We start from the raw sequence: 12,279 nt of genomic DNA, 5'->3' as shown, positions 1-12,279 counted from the left end.
ATGTGGGTAGGCCTTTTGCACAAAGAGACTCACTCGAAAAAAGTTAGGCAATTCACATTTTGTTCACTTTGTTTAACAAACTTAGGTCTTCTCGAATCACAATGAAACATACATATTTGATTATAGATAAACTTTATATAAGTACGTCGTAGACGTATGCTTAATTATGAAGAAAAATAAAACCATGATAAAATGTGGCAAAAAGAAGCCTTAGAAGTTTGTATTGCCTAACACTTTCAACTAGTAATCAAAGTTTTTGTTTGAAGCATCATCAGTCATACATATAGGCTACATATGGTTGGGTTTCACTCTCTAATCAAGTTTACATATTTAAGATATTCTGTTTTATATGATTTAAAGCACAAATATTTGTCATTAAATTGTAAGCTAGGACCACCTTTTTTTGTTTTGTTTTCTAATTGGAGATTACTTTATGGTTTAATGAAACTAACACCTTAATTACTTTCTTTCTCCGCACTCTATCGCCTTTTGCAAATTTATATTAATGTTAAAAAAAATTATTAGTGACCTAATCAATAACATCCTTTTTGATCGTGATAGTGATGACACCACTCAATGGAATATTAAACAATCTGGTCGTACTTCATAATGAAATCAGATCAATTAAGTTACAGAGTTTTATTCGTTCAAGAAAGACATTGAAATGTCGAACTATATAGCTCATAAACTGAAAGTTGACTGATTTTAGCGGGCCTTGATGGGCTTAAAATCGGATCCAATAGGCTTGAAATTTGCAAATTCCTTTTATTCCATGATATCCACCTTATAATAAGCAATAACAAAAATATGTGTTAGGAATTATTTTACATTAGCCCATATTTTTTAATCCACAATAATTAGATCTGGGAGATAGACAGATAGTATTAAATTCATAAATTATTGCTATTAATTTATTCTTTCGAATCATATCTATGTATAATATTAGATGCTGCAACGCATTTAATGTGGTAATCATATGATATTAGAGGAATAATTCGGATTTGATGTCATTTGACCCAAAAGTCGTACGCCAATAGTACAGTTGGCTTTGTACGATGCGTATGTATATACATTAAAAAGGGCCAAACAAACGGAAGCCCAAAAAAAGCCCACTAGGCCTTAGAAAGAATTCATCTCTAACACATTTCTCCTACGCTTAAGCAACGCCGTAACAGCTTCTCCGTACATACAATCGTCGCCATCTCCGGCGAACGCCTCCGTCACCAGCTCAACATCGTTATCATCGGAAGCCACACCAGTCGGCCTTACGACCACCAGCGTCGCTGCTTCGAGACAAATCCCGCTCTTCAGCATCAGCGACGGCGCGTGTCTCATACTCATCCTCACGCTAGGTACCACAGTTCGTTCCCCCACGCGCTCTGATTCTTTATTATCCCCACGCACCTCCGTCTCTCTGTATTCTTTCATCCCCGCCGCGTCCATCACCACCGTACCTTCACCATCACTGTCACGCACAATCAATTTCTCCATCTCCTTGTGATCTTTCACCAAATCTCTCATCAAGTAATGACGCGTGGAAGCCGCCATCAACGCGCTGATCGTCCACACCACGCGCGTCTTCAATCCACAAACAAACTCCGAATCTGACTCAACAACACCGTCGACGACGGCGGCAGCTTCCGTAGCTGCTGAAGTATTAACCGTCGCGGAACGGAAAGCGACGATGACGCAGCTCTTGAGAGTTTTCCCGAACTCAGCCTTCCACTTAACGGCGGCGCCTTTCTCAAGCTTGACATCACCACCGTATAATTCCACCTCCAGATTCCGGATCCGTTCAAATCCGGAGAGAATCTGAGCCGGAGTTTTCGGAGATCGGGTTAGGATTTCGTCAGAGTTAGCTGGTTTGGAGAAGATAGGAGGAAGGAGACCGTGAATGGATTTGAAGAGAGATCGGAAGAAGCTAGCGATAGGAGAATCGATCTCGGAGTCAGATTCGGTGGCTCCGAGGATCTGATCGAGTTGGAGAAGGAGCGACTCAGACTGAGTGGCTAACGAGTTGAATCGTTTAGAAACGGAACGACATCGTATTAACGTTTTGACGTCACCGACTCTGTTCAAAATGTCGATGACCACAGGATCTGGAATCGCATCAAAAGCGTCCATGATTCTCTTTCGATTTTACCAAAATACCCTTTTGAAACCTTCGGGACTAATTAGAGAGTTCTGTCTCACTTTGTGTTTCTTCTTTCTGTTATGAGCTGTGTAGAGAGAGTTTTTGCGACTTTAAATAAGGAAACGAGAAACGAGAGATTTCTAATAACCGGCATGTAGGACCATAATTGCCGTCGGTATAATGATATTTTAATAAATAAAGAACATTAAGTACGGCTTTTTCGAATATTGTATTGGTGGTTTGATAATTAATAAGGAGACATCAACGATTGTGATGCTCTCTATCCGGCGACATCGTCCTTAATCAACGGTCCAAGCTGCTTTAACGTATTTTTATTAAATCATCACGGTCCATACCGGACGGGAAATAATTGATTAAATACAAAAAATGAATTGGATGGACACAGACCATAGCTTTAAATAAACTTTTTGAAAATTTTGTGAACATAAATATTTGTTTGAAATAATTCAATCTAATAACTGATAGTGAATCGATATAATATAAATATAATAAGAGATTAAATGGTGTTACCTAATAAAGTGATTTTGGTCAAGTAACGACCTAAAACTTAAAACTCAAAAGTATCAAGTTTTAGTTCCAACATACTACAAGTGTTGATGCTCTCCGATTATCTACGTCTAACTTTTATGTTTAGTGTTCATCAAAATCTTATACTAAAATGTTTAAAAGTGGTTATTTTGTAAAAATAGATATGCATGAGAACGAACAACCAATCGAAACCTTAGTTCTTTTACAACATATAATAAGTAGTGTTCACGAGGATCAGTACTGTATATCGTTCGTTCGTACACTCCCGTTGTATTTGTACGGAAATCACAGCTTCAAGCAAACCCTTAAGGCGGCACTCTCCATCTCCCTCTGCTTTAGCATTGATGTATCATCGTGATAAGGGAACAAACAAAAAACACTGTATTGTACTTGTTTTTGTCTCTCTGTTTATTTGAGAGAAAAACAACTGTCTTATGAATTTATTCGTGAATCCAAGATGATGTTCAGGAGAGACTTTACATTAGAAGCCGAAGTCGTCGCTAAATCATTCCTGACATATAGGTTATTTTTATTCTACACACGAAAGCGCGAGATAAATAATTGGTGAGAATTAGTCAGACATTCACTAAACCGAAATCTTAAGACTCTTTAAAACATTACGATTTCCCCATATGTGTATGTCTAGGTTCATTCTGACCTTATTATTAATCATATCTATTTTTGTTAGTTTAAGGCAACAATTTGGTTTTAGAACATCAATATTAGTTTTCTCTATCTTACCATTATTTTTCAAATCGATTTTATCCTTTCTTTATTTTATTTGAATAATTGAATATGTAAAGCTCGAGTGATGGTGATGAGATTAAGTTGGGACAGGTTGTATTAATGCACTTTTTGTCTTCTGAGATAATGCATGGATTTGGGAGTTGTTGTGGCATATCTTGTCACACGTCCTTCCATGGAGATCCATTCATCATACGCATGATCTAGTGGCTGAGTAGAAATGTCTTACTCACGAGTCCTTACTCATTGAGTTATATATTATGATAATAACGTCATAATAAAAGAATAGTGTTAGTTGTGTGGTAATGCTTTTAAAGCTATCTATTTCTATGGTTGAATTATACACTCAAATTAACAAGGCATTAAACGTTGTCAATGTAGATTACACTCCTTTGTTTAGACATTTATTCATATATTTAACTTCTTTTGACAATTCAGTTGGTTAATGATCAATGCAAAACTGAGTTTAAGTCATTAATGCACGTGTGTTGAAAATTCCGATTCAAAGTTTAAACACTTGAAAATCGTTGTGATTCATTGTTCCTTGTTGATTTTTTTCTTTCCGTAACAAATGCAGTAATTTGTAGCTGAAAGAGTTAAAAAAAAAAACATTTATTTGACAAAAAAAAGAAGAGAATCAATGAGAAATATTTATTGGCACGGAAAAAAATGCCATCTTCCAAAGTTTACGCGATTGCCAAAAACACATCTTTCTCGGAGAAGATAACAAAAGGTACGGTTCAATTTCCAACACTTATTTTTGTCTCTTTTTTTTTGCCTATTTTTGTCTTTGTTGATTTATTGTCTGTCACAGGCAACTTGACACTGTCTTCCCAAATCTATGAATAATTTCAGCTTTAATGTATACATTGTCCATGCTCTAAGACAACTATGAGAGTATCAACCTGTGGAAATGAAATATCAGAGATTCTTTTCATTGAATTTTAAATCAAAGGTTTTGTTGAATCTAAATTCTTAATTGGTTAAGCCAATGGTGCTGTGCTATGAAAATTACGACATTGTGTATATAAACATATTTTTTTATTTATAATGATTTCATTGTAAAAAAGGAGAAAGCTACTGAAATTATATCCAATTTACTTGATAGAATAGTTTCCTCTCAATTAAAAAATAAAATAAAATTAAAAAATCTTCTCCCATTTTAGTATTTTACTAAGCCGAGAGATCAATAATTTAAAGAAAGTTGATAGCGCTTATTCTAATTTAAAATTTGGGGGACAAGTGGACAACTCAACCGTGACAACGACTCACTAAACAATAGATATAAAAATATCTTAATCATTGGTTTATTGTGTATCATCATTCATTTGCGAGAGAGTATTTGATTATTGAATTTTTTTTATTCGACACGCACAGGCACAGCTAAGCTAAAATAATTTAAAATAAATCTGAAAAATAATTAAACTTATCAAAGTCGCCAGTTGGAAATAACGGTGTAGTTAGGCTCTAATTAGTGGCAGCAGATCAACACTATTGGGCCTAATATTGATTAGCCCAACATTGTCTGGTCTGGGCCGGAAATTAATAATTGGCGTTTTCTATTAGCATTCGTTTTTTCAATTTCTCTTTTGGGCTCCCAACTCTTTGGACTCTTAGGCCCGTTAATAATACAGTTATTTTATACCATTGGGATATGGTCGAATCGTTTCACAGCCCATCTGTAATACCAATATTGATGATTTGTTTGGGCCATTGAATTATACGAGGCCTGTTTAATAAACTTAAGGCCTGATTTTACAAGTTTTTTTTTTTTTTTTTTTTTGGTGGTAAGTTAGTGTCTATTATTTTTCGTTTTGATAACGCATGCCATAAAAATTGTATGAAAACAAAGATAAGATACAATTTATGAAAATGAAATATCAGAGAAAGATGGAACGAGTTTTTCCTTGGTGGTTACTGGTTACACTCAACTTGCAGTAATATTCAAATGCAACATTATAAAATATTCGTTACGCCATTAACTATTACTTATTCATGTATAAAAAACACTTTAATCTACATTGTTAGTTGGAATCTAAGAACCTATATTGAGTACTAGAATTAACAATAATAATCAGTAGAATCATTTATCCGATCTAAGCAACTAACCCTATAACTCTAGCTTCTATAAACAAACGTTGTTTATTATTATCCTTTGTCCAATAACTTGCAATAAGCTAAGATTATAAAAATAGTGCAATAAGTACCCCTACCCAAAGTTTAAGATTAGTTTCTAACGTTTTAAAACCTGAAAGCGGGTAATTATTGGGACGAAACTAAATCTGCTCCCTAGTATAAGATCACTAAAACACATGGTCTGAAATCTTAATCATCCAATCAAAGTTTAATCTTTTACTTCTAACTTAAAATTAATGTTTAGTACACAAATTTTCTCGAAGCCTAAACCCTACAACATGGGAGAAGCAAATAGAGAAGAATGAGGATGGGACCATTATGGTGACACGTGTGTGCTTAAAACCTGTATTATTGCCTCACTAATCGTAATTAATTGATAATGAGAATCTGATTAATGGTCCCCGTTACCTTTTTAAGATGCTTTAATTGGTTCCTTATAGCTTTCACATGATGGGGTTTAACCATTTAAGCTGTAGTTAAGGAATATAGATTACAAATTAACAACTATTATATGGTTGGTTTTAATTAAGTGATACATCAAACAAGGAATCTGTTTGTCAGTTTGTCACTGCTCCAAGTAGAATGATTTAGGCAACAAGACACACTTATAAATTTATTAGATTCTTAACATTTGAAAGTACCCAAAACAACTAAAAAGTAATCTTATAGACATTTAAATATTTTTACATATAGTATTAGATATATTTAGATCGGTCTCAAGACTCTCAACTATTGTTGGGATATTTTAGGATTTGAAGATTTCAATTGGTCTTAAAAAATGAACTATCATAATACTAGTTGTTAATTTGGGGCACGGATCCAAAGAATAACACATGAACCCCATTGTTCATGTGAATAGATTAGTGACTCATTGATAGCTGTCATATAGAAAAACAAACTATTATGTTTTCTCTCTTTTTTTTCTTTAATTTCTTCTGTATTTCCTTAATCATACATATATCTCCTTATTTTCTATTTATTTGTCACCATCCAGAGCATCTATTCATGAATATCGAGTCTTTAGCACAACTTATGATTTTATTTGTTTATACAATGTATCTTATTTGCTATAGGGAGCGTCCCATCAATATCGGGATGAATAGATCTTTCACAAAATGTTTCATGAAACCACGTCATCAAATGATTATTTGGCTGAAACCAAAAAGTTGTTATACAAAATGTATTCCCTTTTATAAATACAAAATGAAACATTATTTTTACTTCAATACAAAATATATTGTATTCTAAGCTAGGTGTGCAACTAAAGTTTGAGAGATTTGATCTATCTGTGTCTGGTTAGCAATATAAATTGAAACTCATAGTATAAAAAAAAATAGGTAGTAGAAGCTACCATTAAAATTAAGTAGCAAATAGAGTTGATCCCAATAATTGGAGGAAATCGTACTTAGTTTTTTTTTTTTTTCCATCCAAGTCGGGCCATCAATGATGTGGTTTCTTCTTTAGATAATATCTGAATAAGAAATTAATGTGGTAAATATAAGTGAAGATACACACACACTTAACGGCTTTAGTTTCTTTACACGTATCGAGTCATGTCTTCTCGTGGAATGGAAGCATGTTGGTTGCCCCACTTGAAGTCCAAATATATCTAAGATATTGAAAGGAAAGGATTAGTGTAAAATAATAATAGGATATATTATATATATAAGTCTTTTATATGTTTATTTTCATTAATTCGAACCACTTTAAGTGGATTCCAACTCCTCATTCAACCTAAGTAGTGTTACTTTATCGCGGCTTTCCTTTTCACCACCTACCATTCGAAAAAATAACTCACTATTCATTAGCATATATTAGAATATGATAAATAGTCTTTTCGTTTAAATAATGAAAAGTTCATTTCATAGACAAAATTAAAGAGACCTCACTTTAACAAGATTCCTCCGTTGCCTTTTATTTTCTATATAACAAATATATCTATATTATCTAAATTTGTTAAAATCTACTGCGAACATTGTCCTACTAAAAATCGAAAACGTTATACATCTGAATTCATAAGTCTAGAACACCAACTTATTTAACAATGTCAGTTTGTCATTATAAAATCTAGGATGTACTTTGTATATATATATATATATATATATATCTTCATATAGTTTTGATGTATTTCTTTGATGGTATAATAACTTATGGCAGCATGAAAATATATTATAATAATTGGCTGTCACTTAAAAAGGGATAACTCGAATACCCATTAAAAACATTTAAGATAAACCAGTTCAGAAGTATTTGTCGGTAAACGAATGCACATGATGAATCAAAGATCGAATAAGCCATTAACAGAAACAAAAGGATAGACCAATTCAGAGAAGTATTGTCAATAATCGCATGCACTTAACTCTTATTATTTCCCACTTGTTGAACTATACCTTCGATTGCTTAGCACTTAACTCTTATTATTTCCCACTTGTTGAACTATACCTTCGATTGCTTAGCACTATGCAGGTTAGATCTATCATCTAATGTTAATTTTTTCTTATCTTTATTGATAGTGTGTATTTCTTTATCATAGATTACTCAATATAGTTATGATCATGCACAATATTTAAAATTAGTGTTGCTTAAAAAGTTTAGGACTTTAGCAGTTGAGCTGTCTCAGATATCTGGAGACTATTAATTTATAACAAAAGTTACTACTAAACAAAATATGTCTCAGTAATTTGCATGTTCTTGATCTGCATGCAACTTGTAGCTTATGTTTTCATCTCCCTGCTTGGCATAATAATAATAGTTGATTCTTAACTAAAAATTTATATAGAGATCTTTAATAATTTACTTCTTATGACATTGTGAAGTTCGCGCGAGTAACATGTAAATAGTTTCATCTAAAAGTTTTGGATAAAGGCTAACTGACCAATTTACGGTAATTCATCTTTAGATATTATTTACGGTATGTAGTTAATCATAATGAATAACGAAATTCTTGGAAAGAGAATAGGAAAGTATAATTTGAAACCCCACACAAAATTGGATACAATAAATATTCACTTTGCTGGGAAATTATAGCTTTCTTCAATTTTCCTTTGTCTATTAATAAACTTTAAGTTTCTATATATGGATAAAGATTGTCAATAATATGATCACCCTACAGTATCCTTTATTCTTCCAATAATTCGAACTTCTTTTAGGAAGTTAAGCCTTGTGACATGAAATGGCCACAAATAAATGCTAGTTGCCTTGTCTTCTTCTTCTTCAGTTTTTTTTTTTTTTTTTTTTTTGATAAAAACCTTGTTTATTCTGAAATGATTAGTAATCTATTTCTTGTATTTATGGCCTGCAAATGATAGTAACATTTTGCCTTTATAAGACGCAGAAGTTGTTTAAAGCTTGTTCACTGCAGAAGGAGTTTATGTGTTGAAAAATTTCGGAACGATCAAGATTAGATATATTATACTTGTTCGAATCTTAGGTGTCCACACACACACACATATATATATATATATAATACGGTTTAAGAAGTTTCCTTAAGTTTAACTCTATGGTGAAGAACATAAATAAATAAATAAAAACTGAAATATAATAGCAGGTAATCCTCCAAGTGGGTGTGAGAAAAGAAAGAGTTCTAAGATATTATTTGGGATTGAATTTCTTGGGTTTGCGGAAGTGTTTCCTTCAGACTGTCCAAAATCGTATTATTTCATTTTGCTTTTTAGTATATAAATAAGCAGACAATGAGAGCTTTTCCTTCACTGCAAAACAGTACTTTCACTCATTTTTAATAGGGCTGCCTATAGGAGGCCCCCTCAAGTATATTGTTTCAACTGGGTTCTACCCAAACTCTTAGCCTCTTTTTATTTCCCTCTAATCAACTTAAATTCTTCTCAATTCCACCTAATATATATAATCCCACGTAATTAACCAACATTAATCAAGCTGCTAAAATGCGATTTAAAATCATAAAATCACGTTTTAAAATTAATTAGCCTCGATTAAACCGATAATCCTACCATAATCTATTAACCCAAATTGAAGCCACTGTATGAGAAAGAGGCTTCAAATTTTCTTCTAAAAACACATCATTAGTAGCATTGTTGTTCTGTTATAAAACCTTTGTCACGGAAAAAAATAAAATCTGAATGAAAGAGAAGGATACCATAATAGTAAGAATCAGAGACAAGCCAATTAGTCCAAAATAACCAACATCATCATTAGTCTAGAACCAAAACACATCCAATTCGTCAATAATATTGTTAACATTAAAGTAACTCCAAAAAACATGACAACACATTCAAATGCCATTTCTCGAAAAGCATAACATATAAACTACTCTTGTGTTGCTTGAGAAGGTTGTGTGATAAAGATTGTATCCGGCATGTGAGTCTCCTTCTTAGACTTCTTCTCCTTCTTAGAGTTCTTCTCATCTGTATCCTTCTTATCATTCTTAGCCTTCTTAGCCTTCTTTTCAATCTGAGTAAGCAAGTAAAGATACTAAGATACAGAGAATGTGAAGAAAGATACTATACAACAGAAACATACCTCATCATTGCCATCATTCTTTGACTTTCTCTTTCTCGGTACCTTCTCTTTAGGGAATTTTTTACATCCTAATGCGTTATGCCCAGCTTCACCACAGCTCTTGCAATGTATGATTTTACCTTTTTTTCCAAGCTTTTCAACTTCATTTTTCTTTCTTTTTTTCTTCTTTGGCGACTCATTCTTCCCTTTGATCCTTGCAAACTTCCCTTTTTTAGATTTTTCTTTCTTTCTTCCAGGCAAAATAGGTTCTGGTGGTGCGGTTACCAACCCGTAACTAGAATTCAACCAATACTTAGGTCCCCTTAATGGCATGGTGGCTGTCTCATAGCTGTCTCTCCACAGATCTGTCGAGAAGAACTCGGATATGTAATTCTCAGCATCCAAACCAGCCTCTATCATAGCACCATAAGCATGCTCACAAGGTATACCACTTATTTGCCACTTCCCACATGAACATTGTGTTTTTGGTATATCCACTCTATGACCATTCCCATCTATATATACCTCAAAAACGCCATGTGTGCAACGATATACCTTACTTCTATCTGCATCTGTCTTCTCTAATGCAAGCATCTTTAAAGCATATTTAGTAAATCTACCTTCATGGCGCAATGATTTCTTGTTCCTCTTAACAATCCGAGTCATTCCTTGCCTCCTTATTGTTTCTAGCATTGGAATTAATGACTTCGCTCTTGCTTTGGTGATGGTTGAGTTGAATGACTCGGTAGCATTGTTGTCAACATCCTCACAACAACTACCGAGCTTATAGAAACACCTTGACCAAGTATGTGGTTCCTCATTCAAGACATCATTGTACAATGCTTCATCATAGCATCTCAAGTTATTGAGATTCTTCCCATACTCCTTCTCATTGTAACTCCAAGCCAATTTCCAGACTAATGTCTTTAGCATATCCTTCTTGGCATGGTTCTTCTTTAGATTCTCTACAATATGCTTCACACACATTCTATGTTCAGCATTTGGCAATTCTTGTTTAACAGCACTCAGAAGACCCTGTTAAACAATTTGAAAAACATAATGAGAACTTCGTTACATACCAATATACAAAGGGAATGAGATGAGATTCTTACCTTTGAGCGATCTGATAGAATGACAAACCGACTGCCATCCTCTAGGTTCAAGTCCTTTTTTATTTGCTGGACAAACCACAACCAGTTCTCGGCATTCTCAGATTGTACCACAGCCCAAGCAATTGGATAGATTTGATTGTTTGGATCGTGACCAACTGCAGTCAATAGAACTCCTTTCACAACAACTTTCAAAAATGTACCATCTAGTCCTATAATAGGTCTACAAGATCCAGCCCATTGTGTTCTAAGTATATTAAAACATACATAAAACCTATTGAACACATCTTCACCTTTTTCATTTCGATATGTATCAATGAAGGCAACAGACCCTGGGTTTTGAGAATGAATTTCTTCAACATATCCCCGGATATGAGCAAATTGTTCCTCATACTCCTTTTTAAGCATTTTGAGGGCAAGAAGTCTACCTCTTTGGCATTGTGGGATTGTAGACACCATTTTCCAACGCTCTTTGATATATTCCTGAATATCCATAGGCATAAACTTTTCATTTAGCCTCAGCTTGTCCAAAAACAACCTAGCAATTACAGGACTCTTCAAGATCTGACATTTCCCATTAGGTGAGCAACTATGCCACGTGCATGATGTCTTAACCACAAACAGTTGCCTATCTGGATCATATGAACAATACACTCTCCATTTACATTTCCCGCTCATACCACACTTGAATGAAATCTTCTCCTTTTCCCATCTATCTTGAACAACATTATGCCCGTGCTTTAATGTCACCTCTAAAATAGCTTCTTTGAACTCAATCCCTGTGAAGAATGTACTTCCAATCACAAACTTATCACCCATAGCCCTTCTGATTCTTCTATCCCTCACCAAAATAGGATCCTCGTCTTCATCTGAGCTCTCGGGAATTATATCTCGGCCTATCGGTATCTCGTCTTCGAAATTTGCTACTCCATCATCTACTTCAAAGTCAAAACGCTCAAGAGGATCTTCTTCATCCTTTTTCTTCTTCTCTTTCTTATTCTTCTTCGTATTCTTCTTCCTTCTAACAATTTCTTCTTCAATCCGCTCTTCACTCTCTGATTCGTTACCCCCATTGTACTCGACATCACCGTCACTATATTTGTAAAACATATCAACATCATCGTCAAACAT

The 12,279-nt window shown here is 33.9% G+C and overlaps 1 protein-coding gene and 1 pseudogene across 2 annotated transcripts; both read right to left on the bottom strand.

Annotated features, from left to right (window-relative positions):
• Positions 1 to 808: 808 nt before the first annotated feature.
• AUF1 (F-box family protein) lies at positions 809 to 2,359 on the bottom strand. The gene has a single exon (NM_106460.3). It carries the CDS (start codon positions 2,122 to 2,124, stop codon positions 1,120 to 1,122), a length of 1,005 nt encoding a protein of 334 aa, NP_565169.1. The 5' UTR covers positions 2,125 to 2,359; the 3' UTR covers positions 809 to 1,119.
• Positions 2,360 to 9,847: 7,488 nt separating this feature from the next.
• On the bottom strand, positions 9,848 to 12,279 carry AT1G78095 (annotated as a pseudogene; the record flags this gene model as incomplete). The annotated part of the gene is made up of 1 exon: positions 9,848 to 12,279.

Source organism: Arabidopsis thaliana, assembly GCF_000001735.4.
Source record: "Arabidopsis thaliana chromosome 1 sequence".
Lineage (NCBI taxonomy): Eukaryota > Viridiplantae > Streptophyta > Magnoliopsida > Brassicales > Brassicaceae > Arabidopsis > Arabidopsis thaliana.
The sequence above is the reverse complement of the archived record's forward strand: the minus strand, read 5'-3'. Positions and strand labels throughout refer to the sequence as shown.